The sequence below is a fragment of the Scomber japonicus genome, chromosome 22 (genome assembly GCF_027409825.1).
Source record: "Scomber japonicus isolate fScoJap1 chromosome 22, fScoJap1.pri, whole genome shotgun sequence".
In the NCBI taxonomy this organism is placed as follows: domain Eukaryota; kingdom Metazoa; phylum Chordata; class Actinopteri; order Scombriformes; family Scombridae; genus Scomber; species Scomber japonicus.
In genome coordinates this window covers 4,004,747-4,023,132 of record NC_070599.1, presented here as the reverse complement: position 1 = coordinate 4,023,132, position 18,386 = coordinate 4,004,747, and the positions used below count along the sequence as shown (strand labels likewise).

Sequence of the window (18,386 nt, the reverse complement as noted above, 5' to 3'; positions counted from 1 at the left end):
TCCTCCCAGGTGGACGTGCCTGGAATACCTCCACAGTGAGGTGTTCATGGAGCATTCTAATCAGATGGTTAAACTGCCTCAGGTCAATGCAAAGCTCCTTTCCAGACAGTGCTCAGTGATCAAGCTTTTCTTTTAAAGCACATTAAGAGAAAATCTAGACACTCTGCAAAGGAAACCAATTTTGGCCACTTTCTTCCATCACCCCAAACCAATTATCAGGTGAGGTCTGGAATGCACATGGATGGTAAATCTAGAGCTTTGCCTTTAGGCTCAGCTCCCTTATTACCACGACCATCTGGTACAACATCTGTAGTACAGCCAGCATTACATCACACAACCTTTCAATCTCATGATCCACCGTCTTACTCAAAAGACCCCCAGTGACTGGAACTCCTTCAACTCAATTCCAATGAGTGGAGGCAAAAAGTAGTACATCATCTGCAAAAAGTAGAAGATGAAGACTCTCTTACCCATCGAGAACATGCTTGATACTGTGAAGACGGCTGTTACTTAGTTTACTTAGTTCATATAAGGCCCACTCTTAGTAGTAACATGTTTCACTAGTTCTCAAATATGAACTTGTTCCTTTTTCAGGTGATTTCTTTTTCTTAACTCGTCTCATCTGCTCTTTTGTCCTTGCAGACTCAGATTGATCAGTACATCGACCTGGTACGCACTCAAGTTAACACCACAATGGCCAAGTAAGTGACACTAATCATCAGCAAAGAAGTTGATTTGTCTCTTTTACAATCAGTAACTTCTATGCATTAATTACAGATGTTCAGTGTTTAACATCTGTTTTGCTTCTCCTCCTGCAGGTTGCAAGAGAAACTTCCTGGAGCTGTGAAGCGCAGCAAAACTGAATGATCAGTTTCCCCTCCCATTTAGAAAACTCCACATCACCATCATCCTCATCTTCATCACCATCTTAAACCCCCTCATCCTTTACCCCGCCCCCGCCCCTACCCTTCTCCAGTTAACCCCTCCCTGCCCCATGTCTAACTTCTCCCTACTCCATCAACCAACCACCAACCCTACTACACTGAACCTTGCTAGGTAGAAAATCTCTAAGCTACTCGATATTCAATGTAAAACTACTGCGCAGCTTAACTTTGCAAAAGCATTAGAAAAGAACTGTGCCTGTGCAGACAGGAAGTGCGTCGCTAGCGAGGAAGTGATGTAACGCCGCAGCGGACCCTGCCCGTCTGTGGACGCGCCACAGGGGGGAAACGGAGGCAGGGTCGAGTGAACTAGACTGAATTTATGACCTGGTTACTTCATGTACAGCGGGAGGGGGGGCGGGGGAGGGGGATTCAGGGGTGATGGCTGTTTGTGTCACAAAAAAAAAGCAAATGTCTGTACCTTAAAAACCACACAGTAAACGGATGGTAAACGGATAATTTAAGCTGGAAACGTTCAAGAAAAAGAAAAATGTTTAAAAAAAATGGAATAAAAACCAACCTTTGGGGTGTCATTGTGGCTAGTCTTATCCTGCTCTCGCTCTACAGCTGTCGTACGGATAGATATGAGTTAATTTTTTTTAGAAGCTGGTAATAGGTTTGCTGTTACTGATTGGCCTGTTACTGAGTTTGTTTCCATTAACCTTACAGGCACTTGTTTATGTAAGTTTCTGCAATGCACTGAACTTTTATTTTTTAAGCCCATGAGCAGGTTGAAATAAAAGGATTGGAACACTGAGCCAGCTGTGATAATTTGGTCTAGTTCACCGTCTTTTGATCAGATGCATTTTTGAACAGTTTTCTGTATGTATATACACCTTAAGACAACAACAGGCTCTCTCTGCTGTATGGAACATGTTAGCCTCGCTTTTTATATCAAAGGAAAGTTCCCTCTCTTACAGCAGTCCTAACTCCTTTTGTCACCTGTTCAAGCCACAAAGTGTTGAGGTCTCGCATTCACTTGTACATTTTGATTCTTCTCATCACTGCTTATTACTGTTATTGATATTAATTATAGGATGACTGCTTTGACTCCCTACTAGCTTGACAACAGCATTGTAAGAGTTACGTTAACTGTCTTTGAGCTTCATCATTTTAAACATGGAGGTCGTTCAGAGGCCTCTTGAGTAATGAATTCCTGATTGTTTGATAAGTTAAGAGATACCACTCCCTGATCTGTTAGCACATTGCTAAACCCTGAAAATGCCCTCTCGGCTCGCTGTGGATGTTTTAAAATGTCAGCTTTTGACCTCCGTATTGTTTGAAATGATATGGAATGTGGAGGGTGCAATTGTAATAATTGAAGAGTTTCATAATGTTTGATTAAAATAATTTTTATGTTATAGTTTTTTGTTTGATTTATTTATTTTTCCCCCCCAACTAAAAACTTGTTAAATTACACAAATTTAAGAGTTGAATTTTAAAATGGAGCCAAATGAATTGACTTAATAGTAATTGGAATGAAAAAAATGTATTACTTTTTGAAATTGACTTAAAGATGTCATGATTTAGCACTATAAAGGTCTATTAATTATTTTGGCACACTTGAGACTCCATAGCAAAACTTCACCAGCGACCTGAGAGGGCATTTAGAGATGAGATGGCGCTATGAAAAAAATCAGGGATCTGTGAATAACGAGTGTAGCTGGGGTTAAAGGTAGAAGCAGAGTTTTCAGAGTGGTTCTTCTAGAAGTCTGTTTGTCACTTTGTTCTTCTTTCTCTGACTGCCATGAAGCGCATGTCTAACTATCTAGTGTAAGCTGGAAACAGAATCTCACCCTTTATATAGGCTGTATCATATTCTTGACCCTGATTTTTTTGTTTAATATGATTATTACTTGTGATTGTTACAATGGTGTTTTTGAAGTAAGTAAAAACCATAGTCATATGTTAGCACTACTGCTATGTCTCCATATTGTTTTGAAGGGATGAATAGGAAATGAAAGTATGTTAGTGTTCATTTCATCGTACCCCAAAGTAAGATTGCACGGAGTAAATGTCCCCTGAATACTGAATGGCCAACAGTGGAAGAACATTCTTTCATTGCCTCTCAATGCAGTCACACAACTACTACTACTACTACTACTCAGACATCTGCCTGTGTGCTGAATGTTTCCTCTGGTCCAACATTCCTCTCCATGCATGCCCTCCACTGCGTGTCGTCTCACTGTGATCAACTCACACATGTCTTGCTTGACTCCTCATGCACAGTGTCTCATTCAGACTCTGAGTGTGTTTAAAGCTGAAATATGCAATATTTCTGTTAGTAGATGCTAGTTAGCCCCAGGTTGCGGCCAAGGTAAGCAGCATCTCTAAAGGCTCCACAGGTGCCGAAGGAGGGCACGGCAAGTGCAAAGAGGGAGAATCAGGCAAAGACTGATTGTGTTATTATGCATCCTGTTTATTTATATGAATGTGAAGAAGTTGCATATAGCTTGTTTGCATCTAAAAGCTCCACTTAAGTCAATCTACTGGAACACATTTGTATCAGTAGTTTGACTATAAAGGGTCAGTTCAGCCAAATGACATTATCACAAATAACATGTTTTCACATAGCTCTGGTTCTATCTCTCCACGCAGATACTTTATTTATTTATTTATTTTTATTTCCCCACATTTTGAGACTTGAGATTTGTGCCTCAACCACAATATAACAAAAGATGAATGAAGTATAATTTAGAAACTTGAGAAATAAGGTCCTTTATTAGTCTGGATAAAACACAGAACACAGTCAGAAGTTTTTTTTTTTGGGACTATTTCTTCAGGAAAGTAGTTCCAAGGAAAACTGTTCACAGTAAGTGCAAATACAGAACTCATTGACCTCCATTGTGTTGTGCTGCAGGCAGAAATCTGTTTTCTTTTGTGTGAAAACTTAGAAAAATGAGACAAAAAAAGTTTCAGAGTTAACTACAGTTCTAAGAATTCCAGAGAATAAAACAGAATCAAAAGTATCTGTATGCCAGACACAACCAGAGCTCAGTTTTAGTTTTGTGTGTCATTTTGGGTGAAACAACCCTTTAATATCCAACCACCTGGTTTGAAGCTGCACCATTCTGTCTCCACAAGTGTTGCGCTATAAAATCTCATTTGCTTCCCGTATGCATATCGTAACATTGAATCGTAACTTAAGTTCAGGTTAGGTCATGTGACCTGCATTACAGTGTGCTGCAGAGGTTCCATAGATCACTTCTTCTCCCAATCCCTGTTGGCTTCTTTCTTTAGAGTGTAATATATCACAGCATGTTGCTTTTCTCCTTCTTCTCCCTGTTAGTTCCTCTGTGTTTTCATCGGGTATGGGAGTGTGTGGCAGGAATGTGTTTTACTTCTTTCTTTTTTCTTTTTTTTTTTTTTTTTGTCTCTGGCGAGTCTTGTTGCTTTTTGACTCTTACTGGTATCTAGACGTTGTTCACTAACATCAGCTTTGTTTTGTATTAGCTATGATGACTTTGGTTCCAATTTTTTGAAGCTTTGGGAAAGATATTGCAGGAAGAAAAAAAAAGAAGAAAACTGAAAAAAAAAGTATGTGGTCTCTGTACTGATGTCAAAGTGAAATTAATAAAAACACGTCAAAGGACCGCGGCCTGGTGGATCTGTTCACTGCTGTCACAAAAAACAACACATTTTATCCCAACATGCCTGAGCTGTGGGAGGATTATAATACATCCACATGAAATGTCTATAATAAGAAGATTTGACTTGAGAGGCTTCTGTCCGTCATGGTGTTTGGGTGGAGAGAGGATTATACTTTCTAATTTTAGAGCTGGCCAGCATACTAAAACCATTAAGTGTTAATAATTATATGCAGACCCATTTAAGGCTAATGTGATATTACATAATAGAATGAAAGCTACATAAGTTGGTCATACATCTTGAATGAGGTGTTACAAAGATAGCAGCTGTGTTATAGATGAACATACATTCAGAACAAGCCACAATGTTCAATTCTTTAAAAATATGTCTTAAAATGTAGTAGTACATTGACTCAAATGCCACTTCAGTGTCAGTTGGGTTTGAAGACTACAAGTTTGAGTGTGTGTAGTTAAAAAGAAGTGAGGTTAGCATAGCATCTGTAGCTGTTCATCTCTACAGGAAGATAGCAGCTCCAGGCTACATTAGGTGCCAGGTGTTGCCGATGAGCCCTCTGGAGGTGTTGTGAGCCTATCATCTAAACACAAGAGAAGGAGGGTGACCCCACCTGATGACCCCAATGAAGCATCGAGACCCTCTGTCCCATAGACAGCACCATGGCTCCTACCTGGAACCCCTCAGATGTCTGCATCAAGCCATTCCACATCTCAGGAGTGCAAATCAATAGGAGATTATACAATCTACACCTAGTCCTAAAACAGATTGTTGTTTCACCAAAGCTCATAAACCCCAATAAATATAAACCTGTTAGCTACATGTATTACTGTCCCACACCAGTTAAGCCTTGAAACACATCCACTACTTTATCCTGCAGGATCACAACCAAAAAAGGTCATTTTTGCTGAGTCAACAACAGCAGAACTTCCAGTGTGCTATAAATGAAACAGTTTACTATGTTGTGTGCAGATGACCAGTAAAGCTCATCTGTAAGTCACAAAACATCTACCCATCAATTTGTCATTTTTTAGCTACTAAATGACACTGTCCCTCTGTCAGTTACCGTAGTTACTTGCTCTCAATCTTAAACAGTGTTACATCTTAGTTATTCTTAAATGAATGAAGAGAAATAAACTAAACAGGGCTTACAATGAGCTTACAATGAAACATCCAGAAAACACTGACTCATGTTGAATCTAACTGACTGCTACTATGTAGGCTCAGGACCTGTTCTTTAAAACATGGCTAAAACATCATTTTATTATCTTAACTCAGTTTGTAGAAAAAATCGAGGTTTGATTTGTTGATTTTGACTCGAGTTAGTATAGAATAACAAGGTTTCCCATCATCATCATCTCACATACTGCTCAGTCTGAAGAATAAATCACCTCCATCAGTAAATAATGAGACACGCTGGCGGTGTTGAGTATTTATTGAAAGATCATTGAGGAGAGAATGCATATCTCACACGTTGGCCATGTACAGATGAAAGGTGAGCAGACGAGGTGAGAGTTAAGAGAAATGAGGAGCAGAGTCATGAGTAGCATTTCTCCTCACACCATCATACACACACACACACACACACACACACACACACAAGCACATATCCCATTCCAACAAATCATTCATTTCACTGGAACTTCATTTTAAATATTTAAGTGCTATGTCAGGACTCTACTAGAGTGATGAGGGGGCGTATTCTTACCCAGAGTGGACCAATGAAATGGAACTATGTGTGGAACATGGGAAAACTTTTCCTTCACTAAATTACAGAGCAAATTCTGTCAAATTGGATTATTCTGCAAACGTTTAACCATTTACAAGTCATGTGTCATTCCAGTGATGTAGGACATGAGTGCTACGGCCACCGTCAGAGAAAAACTACATTTAATGAGTCCAGATTCAGAAAAAAAGATTTCAGGGGGAAAAAATCTGAATGAAGAGGAAAAAAGTCACAATATTACAACGTAAAGTCTGAAGGCTTGCTATACTTTAAGTATAGTATGTTATGTCTGTCATGAGGAAATTGAATAGATTACATGTTCATATTTTCTTGACAGGCCAATAAATATTTCTTTATATTATTTATTCTAAATATTACACATTTTATTCACATATATTAGGGCTTTATTCTTGAAACATGACTTTTTCTTGTAATATTGTGACTTTTTCCCCTCAAAATGACTTTATTGTAATATTACATCTTTTTTCTCAAATATTCTGACTTTTTCCCAACATTATAATTTATCTCTCAGTATAGTGCATCTTTTTTCTCTTGAAGTATTCTGACTTGTTTCTCCATATATTGAGACTTTGTGTTGACAGTATACTAAGTCTACCCTTTGTTTCCCAATATAACGACTAGTTTTGAAATATTATTACTTTTCCCACAGAAACTATGACTTTGAATTTTCCCTCTACATATTCTGACTTGCTGTATTTTGACTGTGGCCCTAATGCTAATGTATTCATGGCATCACCGTTACATCCAAAGCTGACACACATTGTCTCCAGTAACTTCTGATGTTCATTAAAGATTACTGATGAAATGCTTGTTGATGGAAACAGAATCCCTGAGTTACATTTTCCAGGTGAAGAAGAAGAGAAGAAGATAAAGAAGAAGAAGAACAAGTGACATTTATGGCAGACTTTTCTTTCTCAGACAGCTGTTAAGTTCTTTTTGTTGCATAAACTTTTGTACAGTGAATGGAAAAAATCGAGCAGTATCAAAGCTGGAGCAAAACGTTTCAAAGTGATGCAAAAAAGTCCGATGAAGCGTCTCCAGCCTTTAGAGAGACTCGTCTTTCATGTAGAACCAAGTAGAAAAACTGGACAGTTACAAACACGTTCTGTAGAAACCAGGGTGCATAAAAGTGCTTGTATAAAGGAAAATAATTTTGTTCATATATTTACATAATCTTTTTGTGCAGCTTTTAGCTAAGATGGGATGTGTGTGATGAGAGGATGCAGGCCGCTGAATAAACCAGAGATAACATATCTCATTAGAATAGATGAGAGGAGGAAGCCTTCTCCTCCGCTGTAAACAAGGAATTAAATAGATTAGAGAGAACTCACTGACTGCACGCTGGCATTCATTGTCTTAAGCAATAACATCAAACACAGTCTCATTCAATTGGCTGTACATAAGGAAAGCTGGGGGGGAGGAGGGGGTGTAGTACATTTTTTTGGGGGGGACAAAGTGCTGTGTTGTCTTCAGACACATTATAGTAAAACTAATTCACCTCGGCCTCGCCGAAGACTCTTTATCTTCTAACTTCCTGAGAGCGTAAGACTCTGGCCCCACAAACAAGACCCACACTGCTTCCTGGACATGAAATCAGAACAGGTGGACAGGAAATACCATGATTACACACATGCCAGTCTGAGGTTAAGAAAATAAAAGTCCAGACAGGTGAAGAGTTTAAAAAAGAGAAGCCTCAGTTCTCTATATGAGGAGCCGGTCAGAGCAGAGGGGGGGGGGGGGGGGGTGATGAAGCTAGAACGGCTGGTGAGCTAACTGCTGTCATGTTAAATAGCAGGGCCGGATTTAGGAGATGATAAGATCCAGGGCTAAGTCTAGAGCACCCAGAGCACCCAGAGCACCCAGAGCACCCAGAGCACCCAGAGCACCCAGAGCCAGGGCCAATATTTTACATGTACAAAATTGAATTTGACTAAATTGTATCATTACTGCAAACAATAAGCAGTAGTAATTTATTTTGGTCCTTATCAGCAATTTTCTTATTTTTCAATTTTTTTCAATAAATAAATAACAATAAGGAATTAGATCAAAGGGAAATATATATATATATATATATATATATTACAGTCATTTTTAATGACATATCACTTAGTAACCCAGCCTCTAATGTCTTCAGAAGTTTCACTCTGAATAATAACTGTTATCAACTCACTGGTCAGAAAAAGTCACTTTAACCAGACTTTGGTTTTTTAATAGATTTGGGACTTTTGCAAAGCATAGCCAACAATATGTTACTTACAGTTATGTACTAATTATGTAAAAAACCTGGATGTTGCAACACAGCCAGTATGATAGCTTCCTCTATTTTGGAGGAAACTGTTTTCTATTGGTCAACGACACAATTTCACATCTCAGAGTTGAGCAGAGACACTAAAACTGTGTAGAATTATTTAACATGATTGATTTTACTTTGAAATGTTTGATCAGGTCTTTAACTGAAGACCTTTATGCAGAGTTCACTGTATTCTGTCAAGTCAAATGTACACTCTGTGTTTATTATTTGATGAAACACTTAGTCTAACGTCTGTGTGAGTTACTAGCTCACTAAGGGCATTTTGTCTTTTTTTTTTTTTTAATAAAATCTTGCTGAGTTGTAGTTTTCAGGCTGCAGAGGAGCTGATTGAATCCTTTAAAAGCTTTTTTGGCACAAATTTAATGGTTTCATTTAATTAGTGAAGGAGAAGCCTCGTCTGGGTCAGAATGTTTTGATCTTTCAACAGGCTGAACTTCTTCTAATACTACTGTCATATACACACAGTATGTTAGGTTCTAATAGGAACTGGAGATGTTAGATGAAGGTTTTGGGGGGGGATTTGGTGGATAAATATGAATGAAAACCTGACTCCTGATTCAACCAGCGATTTACTTTCAAACGAGACTGGACATTGAATTTTGAGGTCATGATATTTGAGGTTTTTATGTACCTGCCACTTTAACCTCAGCAGTGTCACATCCAGTTTTAAAGGGAAAGTCCACTATTTGACAACCTGTGTGTGTTATTCTCGTGGTCATGGTAACACTGTACTTGTCACCTCTGATGTTAAGAAATGTCAAATACAAGAATTTCCCTTTAAGACAGGCAGTGGGGGTCTGTTTCTGAACGGGGGGGGGGGGGGGGCCACACGAGGAGCGACAGATGGAAGCCCTTTCTAAGTGCCAAAGTGTGCTGGAGAGGGAGCCAGCTCGGTGTGTCCGTGGTCCTGGGTGGAGAAGCAGTCATCAGAGTGGATGAAGTGCAGGGCGGTCTGGTTGTAGCTTAGCATGGCCTGCTGCTTCTCCTCTGGGCTGTAGGCCAGCGAGTGGGGGTGCACCTGCTGGATGTGCCTCTTGATGGTGCTCACCTTCAGTGTGGCCAGAGTGGCTCCGCACACCATGCAGATGAGGCCGTGTCTCCTGCAGTCGTAATCCATCAGGAAGTCCATCCTCCAGCGCACCTGGTAGTTCCTGCGCTGGTCCTTCCCGGGGTAATGGCCGTGACGTGAGGGGGTGGCTGTGCTGTCCCTCGCTTTGCCCTTCCCTCCGCTCACACCCCCTTCCTCCTTCTTCACCATTTTACTGGGTGTTGTGGCATCAGGGGAGCCGTCATCGTTTAGCTCTCCTGTGGTGTTCAGGACATCAGCTTCACTGGGGCTGATTTCTGCTGAGAACAATACATGGAGTTACATTAACTATCCACTTATACAATAACATAGTAATCAACATCATCATGTCTATATATGGACTTATTGTATGATACATGGACATGACCTTTGACCTCAGTATTGCCACACTTGACATTAGCAGCTAAGAGTCTATTCATGTCACATTGTCTAAACAAGTAGTGTCCTCTATTCCTCACTGTGTATGTCCTGAGAGGAGACTGTAGAAGAATTAAAGGGAAATAACTCTGTCCCCAACCATAATGACACTCTGTGTTTTTATACAAGTGTAGCTCCCACTCTCCAATCCCACCCCCACCCCCTTTAGGAGACACCTTCCCATTCACAATGAGAAAGTGTGTCCAAACATTTGACTGCTGCTGTATATTAAGGCTAAGATTATTATTATGAAAAAACACAGGAAATTCTCAAATAAAAGCCAGAATAATGACAGAGTCCCAAATAACAGATCAAAATATGAATGTGTAATAAAAATACTCATCACTATGCTGCTTTCACTGTCTCTTTTTAACAGAAAATTAACTTCACTCCCATCGACGTTTTCTGATCGCCATAAAGCTATCATGCAAAATAAACTTCATGCAAATGTTTCAAATTAAAATCCTGCCAGGAAAGGGAAAGAATATGCCCTGTCATCCAGCGGAGAGCTTTTATTGTGAAACATCTATGCAGTAAGTGTTGTGTGCTGTGGAGATGTATGTTGGTCTGAATTTGTCATGACAACAGGTAAATATGGAGGATGAAAAAATGCTGATTTTGCATTATCAGTGAATAAAAACAGGAGCAGATGAGAAAACAGAGAAATGTTTTATAACAGAGGAAATAAAGAATAAAACCTTGTGTGGAACATCTCACCGTCTTGTATTTGTGAGCCTTCACTGGAGTAATCTTTGGTCCAGGCTGCAGCCATGGCTTCCCTTTCTTGTCTGCTCAGGGTTGTGGTCTCCGGGTGACATTCCTGGATGTGGTGGCGGAAGCTGCTGACCTTAGTTTCGTGTAGCACCTGAGAACACACCATGCAGAAGGTGCCGCGGCCCTGAGGCCCGTACGCCACCAGGTAGTCCAGGCGTAGCCGCCACGGGTTGCCCCCGCGGAGCCGCCTCTTCCTGGGCTGGCGGAGGGGCTGGGGTCCCTGCTGCGGAGCTCCGACGCCTCCGTCCTCACCGATAAGACAAGTATCCTGAGTTAATGTGCCATCGCCGTCTGGGTACAAGTCAGTGTGGATCTGGATGGCCTCCACGTCCTGAGCAAAGAGGTCCACCTCGCCATCTTTGGTGTTGGGCTCTGATTTGATTGAGTGTTCTGACTCCTCTGTTACAACATAGAAAAGATTTTAAAAGGTTAACAATTATTGACATGTGACAACTACAGTTCCCATGATGCTCGGGCACTGTGTCTGTCTCAGAGACTCATGGAAGCTGCTGAATAATAAAACCACATAATCATCTAGGCTGATGGAGTGCACTGAGCAGATCCTAAACTCATCAGACATGGACTGTGCTCTGAGATTCAAGGAGGTGACGGGACGTCCCGGCTGCTCGGCTCACCCTGTTACCATGGCAACACTGATCCAGATAAGCAGTGGTGGGCGGGATGGATTTGTGCTCTCATGATGCTGATGCTTTTCAAATGTCACACTGAGGAGAGACAAAATCATGCAGCTACCAAACTCCACATTATCTCTTTCGCATCTTTCTTTCTCACAGTATATATATGTACTTAGAAAGCTTAACCCAGGGTAATGCAATAATAATATTACATAGAGTTGTGAGTGAGTGAACCATACAGTCACAAAATGCATAGGAGCAGCATTAATTATTCTTTTTTTTCATTGCAGTGTGCACAGTAAGTAAGCTACCAGTGAAAGAAACCTGACACTGATAATACCTGCAGCTCAGAGCTGAACAAACACTGACTGCACATACAGTCCAGCTGTCAAATGAGTTCCAAATATGCAACAAAGTAATTCACTTGATGTTTTCTCACACTGATGTTCCAGCAGCTCTGCAGTTCAGTTTCTTCTCTCTGTGAGTAAAAGTAGTGTGTTCTCACCGTGAGTCTGAGCCCAGGCCTGCAGGATGCAGTGCTTCTCCTCAGAGCTGTACACTAAGGAGTTTGGGTGGGTGTCCAGCACGTGACTCTTGATGTGGTCAAGATGAAGTGAAGGCAGCTCTCCTCCGCACACCATGCACAGCAGCCGGCCGGCCTCCGCCTCGTACTCCATCAGGAACTCCTGGCGGAACCAGGCGTGCAGCGAGTCATTCAGGTAGCGTTCCAGGGTGCGGGCTGAGGGCCCGGGGATGTCCTGATCCTCCTCTTGGGGCTGGGGGGCTTCACCTGCTTCAGAGTGAGGAGACAGGCTGAGGGGTTGCTGTGGCTGCTCCTGGGGTGGAACAAGGTCCGGAGGTTCGGCTGAGAATCGAGAAAATGGATTTAGACAACAGCGGCAAATACACAGAGACAGATACTACACCTGAGAGACTGTAGAGATGGAAATGATCATTGTACCCCTCCCCTAATGCTGCTTTGATGATTGCCTTTATCAGGTAAGTCTTATGTAAATATGAAGGAATTAAATTGAGCTAATGAGTTATTGTGTTATAACTGGTACTTTCCGGGTTCTTTGAGATTCTTTTGATTGAGCTGAATTTGTAGCTACTTAAAAAAACCTGAAATATTTCATTTATTTCTTTACAAATGGAAAGTTTAATTCATAAGCAATAAAACACAATTGATACACAGGTTTGGTCTTACTTGGCTTGTGTGACAGGTGGCTGTTATTAGTTGAAGATATATATTGCTGTGTAACTGTCAATATGTCAATGTCAAGATTTTTCTCTACATATTCTACTTTTGTTGATTTGAATTATTTATTTACTTAGATATATTCTGTAATTTACAGTTCACAGCTTGTTCTAATTTACTGCATACTTCTTTTTTCATTACTTATGTATAGTATATATTGTATATCATTTGGAATACTGTACATGCACAATGACACACCTTATATGCAGCTGCTAAATAACATATGAAACATAAAAAATCATCATATTGATCTCTGCAGGAAGGTGCATCTTCAGCATCCTAACACTGGGAGTAATGGTTGAACTGGTGACTGACAGTTGTGAAGCTGGAAGTGGCAGGGGGGGGAGGGGTGTATTTGGGGGGGTAGCACGGGGATTTAGAGCAAACCCATACAAATCTACAGAGAACATGCAAAACATAAAGAAAGTAATCTTAATATAGGTTATGAAACACAGTTGTTATAACATGCTCTTGTTAGAAATTCAACTCACAACACTGTGACTGGAGAGACAAAGACAAGGCCGTCATTTTGATATCAGATACTCAGACATGCCCCCAAAGACCTCCTTTCACAGTTTATAAATATTTGATCTTTTATTATTTTGTACATTTGCTGAACATGTTTATGCACTGTAGATTTTATCTGCCTACATGATGGTTTTAATGATTTTAAAGCCACACTAGTGGATAAATTAAAAATACATTCATTTAATGTATCATGTAACAGACTTTGAAAATGTAAACTGCCTCTCAGGTTTGTTAAACCTCCAAAACTCCCAGAAAACAACACTGGGGACATGACCTCAATGTCCTCAACAACCTGCTCTGACTCATGAGATCAGGACTTGTAAAAATCCTGTCTATGTGGCTGTGCTATGTAGCCTGTCAGAGCGGTGTCGCTTTACAGCCCAGCTGTGAATCTCAGATGTCAGATTTTCTCAAAGCACATAAACACACCATAAAGATAACCAACTGTGGCCTTTTTATTTGTTTTCATTTTAATGTCACAAAAATGACAGTATTTGCTTTATTTATAATAAATGTTCAGTAGAATAAGAATAAAGTAATAATCTAAATTTGAAAAGGGAGTTCATAACCTGTGAGCAATCTTCTTTCTAAGATCAAATATTCTTTTCTGTAAATGATCTTCAATATATTTTGCATTGACTACCTCAGAACAGTCATGTTGAGGCACAGTCCTCCTCTCTACAATTCCCTGCACATCATCACTGGATGATGACATCATCCTCTCTCTCACACACAGCTCCAAACCAAGACACAAACTCACACTGCCACCAAGTGTGAGATTTAGAAAACTAACCAATCCATACTGCATAGAGTCCTACCCACCAGCAGCATGTTGGCCTGAGTCCAGCAGCTCCTCTTCTCCCTGAGGTGAAGGTCCAGCAGCAGAGCTATATGACCTCTGACCTCCCCCCAGGCTCAGGTGGCTCTCCCACCCCGAGCGGATCACCTCCTTGTCGGCAGCACTCCAGAGCAGGGAGTCTGGGTGCTTCTGTCTGATGTGTCTCTTGATGGTGCTGAGCTTCAGGGTGGCCAGCGAGCTGCCGCACACCATGCAGATCATCCCGTGCCGCTGGGGGTCAAAGTCCATCAGGTACTCGCTGCGCCAGTACTCATGGTAGTAGCGACGGTGGTCCCGGCCTGGAATCCGACTGAGGCCCGGACGTGAGGCCCGCTGGACCCTGGGTTTGCGTCCCGATGGCCCCGGGGCTGGGGAGAGGAGGAGCGGGTGGTCAGGGCCCTCTGTGATGCTCCAGTAACTGGTGCCTGGAGATCTGACAGGTGTGACCATGCCAGCCTCTGATTCCTCCTCACCATGGCCATTGGCAAGACCATCTTCTTCTGAGAGGAACAACAGAGAACACATGTAGAGTCATGTAGATTCAGCTTGTCTGCAGAGTACCAGTCCAGAAGCTCTGCTCTTTTTTACTTGTTCAGTTTCAGATGTATATACCTCACTGTGAGGACCTGACTGGGATCATCTCTGGTGTACCAGAACATGAGGCTGCAAGTTCCCATCACTTATTACATACTGAGATGTCATTGTTCTTTAAAAAAATCTGAATTCACAAGACCAACATTGGCAGTGATACTGACCCAGTACAGTACCCAGTACCCAGTACCCAGTGCCCAGTACCCAGACTAGTGGTTCACTACAATAGTGATGAAAGCATGTAAAGCTAACATCTGGGTGTAGAACTGAAAGTCACCACTGTACATATCTTTATACATATATATATATATATATATATATATATATATATATAGCCTCTATTTTACACTTATATACAGTGAGAAAAAATGAGTTCTTATCTATTAGAGTGCAATAGATAAACAGCCAACATTAGTAGAGTCAGTATCACAGATATCAGTATGTAACGTGATAAGTAACAAGTAATTCCAGCACGAAAATACCAACAGTATGTATGAGGTAATTTGCAAGGACATGTTGCCGTTACACAGATTTTCAAGATTTACATAATTTTTTGGGAAATACATTTATTCAGGATTCATATGAGAAGATCAATATCACTCTAGACTCCACTCAGTATGCTGTTTTACAGAGGGACTGTGTGCCAGGCTAGTTCTTGGCAGGTAGCCACTGCCAGGCAGCCAGAGGAGACTCAAGAAATTTACTGCTACCAGCCAAGAAATAGTCCCAACACATAATTCCCCGTAAAGCCACAGCGTGTTGTTTATTACATGACAGTCTTTGTTCGGATTAAACATACAGCGCATTGAGTTAGCTTCAGAGGTACCGCTGGATTGATTTTGTTACTTTTGGATAGAGCCAGGCTGGACAGAGCCAGGCTAGTTGTTTCCTACTGTTTCCAGTCATTATACTAAGCTAAGCTAACTGGCTGCTGGCTCAAGAATTATATTTAACAGGCATATATGAGAGTGGTGTCAGAACCCAGCCAGCTTGTCCATGTGGGCCCCATAAGAATTAAATTTGGGCTGCAATATGGGTCCTGTGTGGGTTTGTCCACAGTTTACATGGTGGCGCCACCTGTGTTAGCTTCAATTTGGGTTTGAATGGGTTTCAGGTGGGGCCCATTTGGGTGAGTCAGACATCTGGGGCCCATGTTTCTGAAACAGTATGGGGCCCATACAATTTGCCCTGTTCCTGCCCATGCCCATTTAGCCCACTTACATCCCTTATGGGGCTCATACAGTCAGCCCATGTGGGCTTCACATATGGGGCCAATGTTACTGAAACCATGTGGGTCCCAAAAAATGTGCCCAATTCAAGCCCATGCCCACTCAGTACCCACAAAGCCCACATTTAACCCCTGTGGGGCCCACATGGACATGCCGGCTAGGAATAAGCCCAAAATGGCAAACTTGAGCTTGAAAAAACATAGTTGATCATTACCTATAGGCTGTCATAACTGTGCAACTAATGCCACTGTTTACCTGTCAAATAAATGATTAACCAATTTGAAATCATACATCACGGACAGTGGCAGTACATAAATTACATTAATATAAAATAAATTGACCTGTATAGATTTTGTTAGCTCATGATGAAAGATGGAGGATTTCACAGGTTTAGTTTTACAGCCATCACTCTTTAAATATGTTGGTCATTTGAATGTACCTGTATTGCTTTTACTGCTCCGTTCGTTTGTTTTAATTGTGTACCAGCTACCTCAAAGGACTTTTTATTTATGTTCTAATATGGGTTATTTATTATATTAACCCATATTATTATTGTTTGCATTGGCACAGTGGCCGCTGCTGGCCACTAGGTGGCGGCGGTGTGTCACGGTGTGCCTGCCTGCCTGCGTGCTGTTGAGCCTTTGTTTATAGGAGCCACAGAGACAGAGGGGCCATGCTGCTCCATGGCATTGTCCCTGACACGGATTAACTGGCTGGCTGACAATGGCCGTGGCTCTGACAGCCACGCAGACCCACTTTGCGGTGGGAAACACCAAGAATAATAACACTCGCTTTTTTTCTTTACCTCCCAAGTCACTCTCCCCTCGCGTCGCTTCCTCCTCTCCGCTTATTATTAATGAGAGCAGCTCAGCCTGCTCGGCACACCGGAGGTCCACAGGCTCGCTTTCCCCCGTTTCTTTCTCTTCCATCACTGGCCCGGCTGCTGTGTTAATAGTGGCTAGTGTTCCTCCTTCCTTCACTGTAGGGTAGCGCTGAAGCGGGACATGTCACACTAAAAACAACAACATGTTACAACAGTAACATGTTCACAACGCACGGCGCCGCTCGTCACGCATCTGGCCGGCGCTATAACGAGCCCCTCGCTGAGGAGCCAGAGCTGTGCGGAGCCAACTTAACTTTTCCTCCAATCTCACTGTCATGTATTCCGCTGCGAATAGACCCGCTGCTCCGTCCGGCTCTGTGTGCTCGCCTCAGCGCAGGCCTCCAGTAATGTATTTTAAGGCTCTTGCTTGTCTTCAGGGTGGGGAGCCGGACTAGGGGCCCCTGGGGCTCCTTAAGGGGCTCCTGGGTAAATTTAAAGAGACAGTAGCAGCGTCGACAATGCACACCCACCCCGGGGGGGCAAACGGAGCAGCAGGCGCTAATACTGATAAGCTGCTAATACTAATGCTGTTGTTCTCGCAAAATCATGCGGTGATAGAGGAGGTTTGGTTCGGCAAAGCATCGGTTAAAACACGAGGCGGGTCCACTGCAAATCAGGGCCCCACAAGCTCCAGCTCATATTATTCTGTGCTGGAGATCCCATGTGCTATTTTTATAGAATCCTGTTAGTGTTGTATAGCATTGTTGGTCTATTCCAGTCCATAGCGTGCGTTATATTACATAGAGCTTCAACCAACGTTTATTCTCATTGTCTATTAACCTGCCTATGATTTCTATATTCATATTTGGCTCATAAAACGTAGGAAACAATGAAAAATGCCCGTCACACACTCTCAGAGCCCATGTTACACACACCTGTCATCACCAGCAAATATAGGCAGCACACTTGAGAAGCTGTAACCAGTGAATTTCTGGCATATTTGGATTATTGAAATTGCTGCTTGATCATTTGTTGTCAATGGATTTTCAGCTGTACTCATACATTTTGTGTATGTGTTATTTGTATGCATTTCATAATATTTAAATTGTTATTTGTTTGTATTTTGTCAGGCCCACTCTCAAGTTTAACACCAAAGATAAAGTCAATTAATTGTGTCCAAACAGCATGATTCATTGATAACTGTCAGCTCGAATCATACATGCTCTTATTGGATGTTCTTTGCAGTCATTCAGATTATATTGAAATGAAAATGTTTCCCTCATCCTACTCCTCCCACGTCAATTCACTATAGTGTCTATTTTTAATCCTTACTATTACACCTCCTCAATACTAGTTTTTCTCCAAACTCACCTCTTAATAATATACATATTCTCACATTGCATAGCGTACATTATTTAAACTATACATTGGACTGTAGCTCTATCTCTGATGCTTCAACACAAACTCCAACAACATCAATTGAGGTCATCCGTAGAAAAAGCCGATAAATCAATGGACCTTTGTCCAGCAGTTCCATGTTGGAAAAGACTATGTTTTATTGCAAGCTTTACGTAATCTCTGTGCATTGTCACTGATTTTTTTTTTCT

General features: G+C 41.5%; 2 protein-coding genes across 4 annotated transcripts in view; one reads left to right on the top strand and one right to left on the bottom strand.

Annotated features, from left to right (window-relative positions):
• The window catches only part of rtn3 (reticulon 3), a 30,647-nt gene extending 28,949 nt beyond the window's left edge, over positions 1-1,698 (top strand). For all 3 annotated transcript variants that reach the window (XM_053343851.1, XM_053343852.1, XM_053343853.1), the window contains 2 exons: positions 643-701; positions 819-1,698. In XM_053343851.1, the coding sequence (XP_053199826.1) occupies positions 643-701; positions 819-867 (108 nt within the window). In that variant the 3' untranslated portion in view covers positions 868-1,698. The remainder of the gene's footprint in view (positions 1-642; positions 702-818) is intronic.
• Positions 1,699-9,455: 7,757 nt separating this feature from the next.
• Positions 9,456-16,885, bottom strand: zfta (zinc finger translocation associated). The gene is made up of 5 exons (XM_053343874.1): positions 16,762-16,885; positions 14,121-14,636; positions 12,018-12,377; positions 10,821-11,276; positions 9,456-9,943 (listed from the first exon to the last, which is right to left on the bottom strand). The coding sequence occupies exons 1-5, from the start codon at positions 16,883-16,885 to the stop codon at positions 9,456-9,458; spliced, it is 1,944 nt and encodes a 647-aa protein (XP_053199849.1).
• Between the last annotated feature and the right edge of the window lie 1,501 nt (positions 16,886-18,386).

Coding starts and splice junctions, on each gene's coding strand:
- zfta (XM_053343874.1), bottom strand. CDS start 16,885: ATGGAAGAGAAAGAAACGGGGGAAAGCGAGCCTGTGGACCTCCGGTGT. Junction 14,637..16,761: donor AGGGGAGAGTGACTTGGGAG/GTAAAGAAAAAA, acceptor TGTTCCTCTCAG/AAGAAGATGGTCTTGCCAAT. Junction 12,378..14,120: donor CTCAGGCCAACATGCTGCTG/GTGGGTAGGACT, acceptor CTCGATTCTCAG/CCGAACCTCCGGACCTTGTT.